This window comes from Triticum aestivum, chromosome 3B (assembly GCF_018294505.1).
Source record: "Triticum aestivum cultivar Chinese Spring chromosome 3B, IWGSC CS RefSeq v2.1, whole genome shotgun sequence".
Lineage (NCBI taxonomy): Eukaryota > Viridiplantae > Streptophyta > Magnoliopsida > Poales > Poaceae > Triticum > Triticum aestivum.
In genome coordinates, this window is record NC_057801.1 from 28,493,531 (window position 1) to 28,501,669 (window position 8,139).

The 8,139-nt window shown below is 44.1% G+C and overlaps 1 protein-coding gene across 1 annotated transcript; it reads left to right on the forward strand.

Annotated features, from left to right (window-relative positions):
* The first annotated feature begins 410 nt into the window (after window positions 1-410).
* On the forward strand, window positions 411-4,731 carry LOC123064510 (noroxomaritidine synthase 2-like). The gene has a single exon (XM_044487979.1). The coding sequence runs from the start codon at window positions 457-459 to the stop codon at window positions 1,999-2,001; it is 1,545 nt and encodes a 514-aa protein (XP_044343914.1). The 5' UTR covers window positions 411-456; the 3' UTR covers window positions 2,002-4,731.
* The last annotated feature ends 3,408 nt before the right edge of the window (window positions 4,732-8,139 follow it).

Genomic DNA, 8,139 nt, shown 5'->3' on the forward strand with positions numbered 1-8,139 from the left:
AGCATCTCCAACAGGCGCCCAAAAACTGCTCCGCACGCTAAAATTCAGGTTTTTTTTGGTGTCGAATAGCTCCAGCAAAAGCTGTAAAATACTGCACGCGCAAAAAAAGATTTAGGCTAGAAAGCGCTATCGCGTGCTGAAAAGTTGGGGCGCCGGATCGCGCGCGCTGCACTGCGTGTTTTTTGGGTGCATGTTTTTTGGGCGCGTGTTTTTGGGCATTTGAAAAACCAATGTTGGGTCCGACGCACCAAAAGTGCTACAGACTACAGTGGCACGCTAAAACTATTTTAGCACGCGAAACCTTTGTGCGCCTGTTGGAGATGCTCTTATGTGCCCACTTGGCCACTCCGATAACTCGGGCTTCTCTATATATATCCATACCCTTCTCGTCGGAGCTGCTCGCATGTACACCTCCACACTCGTTCATATCCATACGTGCAAATTAGCTTGGCAACAATGGTATTGACTCTGTCGCCTGAATTGCTCGTCTGCACCTCCGTCCTCCTCCTACTTTTAGCCTTCTGCATGTACACAAAGCCTAGGAGATCAAAGCATCCATTGCAAACGACGGATTGGCCAATACTTGGCATCCTCCCTTCACTCATCCTCAACCTACACAGGTTCCACGATTACATCACCGAAGTCCTCCCCTCCTATGAGCATAACCTCAAGTCGTGCTTAACTAGCATGCGCTTCTTGATCACTTGTGACCCGACCAATGTCCGGCACGTTTTCACCTCAAACCACACAAACTACCTCAAGGGCAAGGAGTTCTCGGAGATGTTCGACGTTACAGACGGCAGCTTCTTCACCGTCGACGGCGAGCCATGCCGCCGGCAGCGTGCTAGGATTCAGAGCATATTCAGCAGCCCGCGGCTGCTCGCCTTGATGGCCGACTGCTGCCGTGACAAGGTGGAGAAGGGCGTTACCCCGTTCCTGACACGTATGGTGACCACCGGGGCCCCGTTTGACATGCATGATTTGATCACGAGGTTCGCGTTCGACGTGACCGCCACGCCCATCTTCGGCGTGGACCCTGGTCTCCTCTCAACCGGCGGCCATAACATGCCACTACAACCCACGCATGCCACCGTCGCCATGGATACCGTCATGGAGGTGGCACTGCTCCGCCACGTCCTGCCAGTGTGCTGCTGGAAAGCGATGAGGTGGCTAAACATTGGCCCAGAGAGAAAGCTCGCCGTGGCGCATAAAGTGCTTCGTGGGTTTATAGCAGAGATGATGGAGAGGAGCAAGCTGATGACAAGCAGCCATACTGGTGATCAGGAGGGTCCTGTTGGCCCCGTAGACAATATTATGTCTACATACATCAACGATCCAGAATACAACGATGGCCTGCTCTGCGCGACGCTCATCAACTTCATGATCGCTGGGAGGGACACCATCGGCACGGCGTTGCTATGGCTCTTCTACAGCCTCGCCCAGAACCCTGACGTCGTGTCCTGTATCCGGAAAGAATTGTTCCCTATTGCCTCGGGCAAAGCAGCACACGCCAGCACCATGGTTATATTTGAGCCCGAGGAGACTAAAGCCCTTATCTATTTGCACGCCACTTTGTTCGAGTCTCTCAGGCTGTTCCCTCCGATCCCCATCGAGCGCAAGACGGTGATCGCTGACGATGTGATGCCGAGCGGCCACGGGGTGTGTGCTGGTGACACCATCCTCGTCTCCCTCTACTCCATGGGGAGAATGGAGCAGGTGTGGGGGCAGGACTGCCGGGAGTACAAGCCGGAGAGGTGGCTCTCTGGAAACGGCAGCGAGCTACGGTATGTGCCATCTCACAAGTTCTTGGCGTTTAACTCGGGGTCTAGGATGTGCCTCGGAAAGGACATTGCCATCATGCAGATGAAGACTGTCGTTGCTGCCATCGTGTGGAACTTCGACCTGGAAGTGTTGGAAGGGCATTCTGTCCAACCCAAGTTTTCTTGTATTCTGCAGATGAAACATGGGCTTATGGTGAAAGTGAAGAAGCGAGAAATGTAGTGCGGTGCTGCTAGGGTCCATGCCGTGGAACGCAGCGTTTTAGTTTCCGGGCGACAGCGAGCTTTTTATCATCATGGCAGTACAGTCTAGTCTTGGGATTCACAAACTTCAGAATCCACACTATCTTTTTTTTTTTTGCATCGAAAATCCACACTATCTAAACCATACTATATGCATTAGTATTTAAATATGTGTGTTTAGATACAACTCATGTACGTAATGGATTGTATCCTATTGTTGTACTATTTAGAAAGGATTCTCATCTATCTATACCTATACTAATTACAGACTCCCAAAAAATTACCACGTTAATCAGTAATTATGAGCCGTTAATCTGGTGGGGTCGAGTTATTACGGTGTAGATCAATTCATAATTTTCTCTTAAAGATTTGGTCTACTGTGAAAAAAAAACTGCTATTATTCAACGGATTCTTCCTCCCGTATTAAAAGCAATCTTCCTCCGGCCCGTAACAAAAGCATTCCATTAATCCACCGATTCTTCCAACCGTAATAAAAACAATCTATAAAACTTTGATTTTAAAAAATACTCTATCTACTCATAAACTCTAACCGTCTCCTTCCAAAAATAAAGAAAAAAATCTAATCTAATTGTTATCTCGCCCAATCTCGCAGTGTCACGATCCGATGACCGCATACCTCCTGCAATCTCCCGTCATGTCCTCTGTGGCGGCAGCGCCGTGGCAATGGATCCAGCTCAACTCCAGGGCCGATGACTTTGAGATGAGTTGGGACGTTACCTTCACGCAGCTCGAGGGGGGCACCAGTACCAGCGCCAGCGTCTTTGTCGGCATCAGCTAGCAGCAGGTCTACACCGTGGCGCAGTGCAGCTCATCAAGATCGAGTGCACGCCATGGCCCCCGGTTAGGTAATCTAATGGCTTTCTTCACTCTCCCTTAATTTTCCTAACAAATCAAACACCGATTTGTGCAAGGGAAATCTCATCGTACTATATGCTTGGCATGGCACCACACAACATACACAGATTGATCTAACTGGCCTCGGCAACATCAGGAAAGCTCATGTCTGATGTTTATTTTAGGCAATGGATGGTAATTTCTGTTGTGCAGGGGATGACGGCCATGGGATAATGCTCTTCTTTAGTTGTTTGTTCCAATTAATAACAGAAGTAAGAGGAAGAAAAGGGAGCCGTCAGATTGTAATGTACGGCAGATTCTGCTAGCTACAGTAGCAGCTGAAAGACCCATCGCCGTCTGCCTAGCCACTTGGTGCTTCTCACGATCGAGGACGGCAGAAGAACAGAGCCATGCATATCTGAGTGCCCATGGCCCACCGCCTCGTGAGCGGCTGCAGGCCTGCAGGGCGTCCTTGCCTCATGCGGCACGTATGGCTGCCAGCCAAGACATCAGTGATGCCAATGACATATGATGCCCGATGGAGGAGGTTCAGTAGCTGCGCATCATGGGAGATGACAGGGGGGTTCTTCAACGCCGGAGCTCCAACATCAATTGTTGCCTGAAGCTGTTAGATACTGATGCATGTGCCCAGTAGTTAGACTCCTCCAAGGATGAAAACGATCCAAAACTAATCCTTCCACCACAACAGTAACGTATGCAAAGTGGCCCTTTGTCCAACTCCAATCTTGATCCATCCATGTTTGAGGTGAGAGAACACCTATGTCGTTGTTAATTCTCTTTACTGGACTGTACAGATTTATAACTGAAAATGGAATAGCCGATGCCCCCCTGCACAGCCACATATGGATCTTATAGACCATAACACTGCAAGTGTGCATTGATGGACAGCGAGGACATATTATTGGGGCATGCAATTTCTGAACAATATTAGCATCCAATGTCCTAGAATAAAAGACATGAAGAAATCAGTCTGGTGAAGAGCTTCTAATCGATATTAGTGATGGGTAAGAATGGTTCCAAAGTGTCTTAAGTAAGAATAGTATATGTTGGAATTTTAGCTTATGATACTGACATGTAGAATGATTCCGAGACATTACTCTCCTTGAATTGCGTATTCAGATTAATCATGATATATGTGACCAAACCAGGCAACAACACTGAGTGGTCTCATCTTTCAGCTCACATTCTTCCACTTATGCATATGCCCACACAGCTTCATATGTGTATTTTCTCATACAAGTGTTTGTTGAACCAATCAAGATAGCTCTTAGATTTGGTGTTTCCTATGTAGTTACCATTGCATCCATTCATAAATAATGTTGGTTCCTTGACAACTTTCAGTATATTCATGGTTAATGGAAGCAATAGAAATTTGAAATTCAGTTAACTATATGTCTGTTTTTTTGAGGGATCAAGTGCCAGTCTCTGCCCCAGCTGAAACTTTATTACACAAAGATACAGATCTTTGGGGTATAGGAGGCAGAGATACATAGCAGGCAGCACACAAGGTAGCAGATTGACCCAATCTCACACAAACTGAAGCGCTGCACACTAAGAACTCAATGGAGCAGCAGGCAACCTACGAGGAATTATGATAGTTCAGTGCTCAAGGTGAGTCCTGAGCATCAGAACCAGCTGATGGTTGGAAAGAACACGAGCCAGAACAAGTACAATACAATCATATTGGCAAGGCGACAGTGAAGGCGACGAGGCGAAGCAGCAAGCTCTGTGGATATGCATTTTCTCTCTCCACTATCCTATTATGTTTTGTAGTTGTGATGATAAAATTCTAACAGATTCTCCCCGAATATAGTAGTACTGTAATTTTTTTTCTCTCTCGGCAATTGATCTACAAGAGTTGGCTTCTGTGCATAGGTTCTACATCAGCCAAGATAATTATTCTGGTATTACATCTATGTTTACTGCAATAGCTGTATATTTCTACCAATTTTGGTCATCGTGAGTTCTTGCTGTTGATTATTTAATACAAGTGTATTGTCATAAGGTGTAATGTTGTAGCATATTTACTTGCACAATATCATGGATCATCCATTTGGTATTTGTCTTCCAAAATTAATCTGCTTACAAAATCTAACAGAACTGAAGGAGAATTCCTCATTTGGTATTTAGAAGACCAGGTGTCTATCTCTTGCATGCTGATATATCCTAGACTCAAAGATATATAAATGCAGAAGCTATGCACAGAAAACCAGGTACCTAAGACTTGGATTAAATTATATAACTTGATATTTTACGTGAACATCAACTATGGGTTCCTAAAGCACGTCTATCACTCCCTTCTAAATAGTATGCCAAGTTGATTTGCATTAAGTGCAACTTAGGATATATATATGAACCCTGACTTTTGTTTTCTTCGGCGAGTGTACTTTGGTATCTGGTAATGTCAGTGTCAGGTTATATTTCTAAGTGTATGCTTTTCAAATTAATGATGTTTATCCTACATTTTTACCTGCAAGGTAATTGTGGCGGTTTCGTAAAGAATAATTCATCCATATAAAGTGTCCTGCAAGGTATTTTTATTTCCGGACGGAGGAAGTAGTATAATATATATATAGGAAGAAACTCATTATTTGCTTCCCATTTTCGATCACACTAAATAATACATAACACATCAATTTGGTTGGTGGTGAAAGCTGACAAGCGCAATAGCTAAATTATTCCTAATATATGAAATGTTGTTCAAATTCTCTCATGTCACCCGAGCATGGACGTTATTAGGAAAATTCCTTATAAATATAGCAATAGACAGGAAGTTGTTATCATGACTATAATGACAAGAGGGGTATCTTATAAAATGTACAGCCATAGGTATTTGATCAAACATGTCTCCATTTTTATGTCATCCAATTCAACTTGAAACGACATGTTTTGTTTCTTCGACACCTATTTCATTGTGTTTTTTGGGATGCCGCTATATTCAAAGTTGTTGCTTAAAGTAGTCTTCAAAACAGATAGTTGGAGAAGTTTCATTTTCCTTTTTTAGGAATCACTATGAGGGAGAGCATATCCACTTGAATATACATTACTCAAAGCAACCATCTTAGGTTAATAAATATCCATAAGGAAGCACCAACCTTATCAATCAGATCTTTGAACCAATGTGTCGAAAGGTCTAAGTAGTTGCAAACATTTCTATTGTATTAGAGAGGAGTGCGCAAAGTAAACCGCCTGACCAGTATTTTCTTCGTGACAAATAACAAATTTAAATTTTATCAATGACTCCCTACAAAATCAATGAATTTAAACAAAAGGATATACTCAGGTGATAATCAATTGGTAATATTTCTACTATGTATGTGTTCTTTGACATTATAATAGCCCGTGCAACGCACGGGTTGACGACTAGTCTAATTAATGGGTTATGTGAGGGAAAAAGTATGAATTGTCTTGCGTTTTATGCTAGCCTTGGGAGTTGGGAGTATATCTAACGATGCCACGCGCATTGCCGCAGGAACCTTCCTAAGAGCAACTCTAGCAAATCCCGCAAAATGACTTGGCTGTAAAATAACCTTTGTTTTATGGTTTCAGGGCAAAAAGAAAAAACACCGACCCGAACAGATACCGTATATCTGGTAGAATAGGATTTTATTTTTTATATCTCCCCGCAAATGAAACCCCAAATCCATTATATATTCGGGGTTTGAAACCTTTCTTCCGGTTCCCCTCATCCCACGAGGCAGTTGGCGAGGAAAGTTACAGTCAGACTGTGACCGAACCGGCGTCAAACTCGCCAGAATCCGGCCAAATTGCGCCACCGCGCTACAGTTTCGGTCAATTCCCCGCTGCTTTCCAGCGACCACATCGATTCCGACCACTGCGCCACTGTTCTTTAGGCCCTGTGATGCCCCCCGAGGGAGCTGCTCTCCAGGCCGTGCGATGTCGTCGTCAAGCCCCCGTCCCCGCCACGCAGGCGCCCAAGCCGCTCCCTGCTCGAGCTGCTCGATGCCGAGACTCCGGAGATGCACGGTTGCGGCGGCGGGGGCCTTCACCTACGCAGCATCGTTGATTGACGGCGGAGGCGCGGAGCAGTAGTTCATAAAGGGAGGATCCAATTGCTTTTTTATGTGTGAGGGTGCTGTCTGATATTTTGCAGGGACCTTGTTGTAAGTTCAATTGGTTTATATGGGATCCGTTCTACCGACATGCAAATCGTACCGCAAATCCATTCAGGGGGAACCGTATACAGTTTTTACAGGACGCGTTTTTGCTGGATTTGCTAGAGTTGCTTTAAAGATGCATAAATTGCTTGAAAAACATATAAACTATCAGAAAACAAATATAAGCTTAAAAACATATAAAAGGAGAAAGTAAATTACAGTTAAAAGAATGTCATTTCTCACAAATGTGAAAGATAAAACTCTTACTTACTTACTTACGAAGCCTTTTATCCCAAACAAGTTGGGGTAGGCTAGATATGAAAGCCTTTCACGAGGACTTCCCAGGAGGTCACCCATCCTAGTACTATTCTCGCCCAAATGGGTTTCATACCCAAAAGACTGGCTAGTTTTTGCGTTGGCTCGCCAAGCCTACCACAACCCTTAGATATGAAACCCTTTCACGAGGACTTCCCAGGAGGTCACCCATCCTAGTACTACTCTCGCTCAAATGGGTTTCATACCCATGGGACTGGCTAGTTTTTACGTTGGCTCGCCAAGCCTATCACAACCCTCCTCCTTTACCCGGGCTTGGGACCGGCTATGCCTAGAAGACATAGGCGGAGTTGTGAAAGATAAAACTCTAATGCAAAAAATTACTTATGACTAACATGCATGAATTAATAGATGATGTGGCAACACTGCACTAGTAGAAAAAGCCTCATTTGTCCCGGTTCATAAGGCCCATTTGTCCCGGTTCCCGAACCGGGACTAAAGTGTCGATATTAAAGTCCACGTTTTCAAAAATTCATGTATATTTTTAAAATCCATCAACATTTTTATAATTTGCATACATTTGTAATAAAATCTTCAACATTTTTCTTAAATTCGTTCTTTTAAATGTGAATCTGTTTTAAAATTCATGGACATTTAAAATTTTGGAAAATGTTCTATATGTTTTGACCGAGTTTTAATTTTAAATTCCAAAATATTTTTCAGAAAGTTCTTAAATTCTTGCAGTAGCCTATTTTTTGGGAAAACAAAGAGGTCATCCCAACGGGCCATATAGGTCACGGGGAGTGCGCCTTTGTTGCCTATCCAGCACGGTACAATCCTCAAAAAAATAT

Excerpts from the sequence above, each read along its gene's own strand:
- LOC123064510 (XM_044487979.1), top strand. The coding sequence starts at position 457 with ATGGTATTGACTCTGTCGCCTGAATTGCTCGTCTGCACCTCCGTCCTC.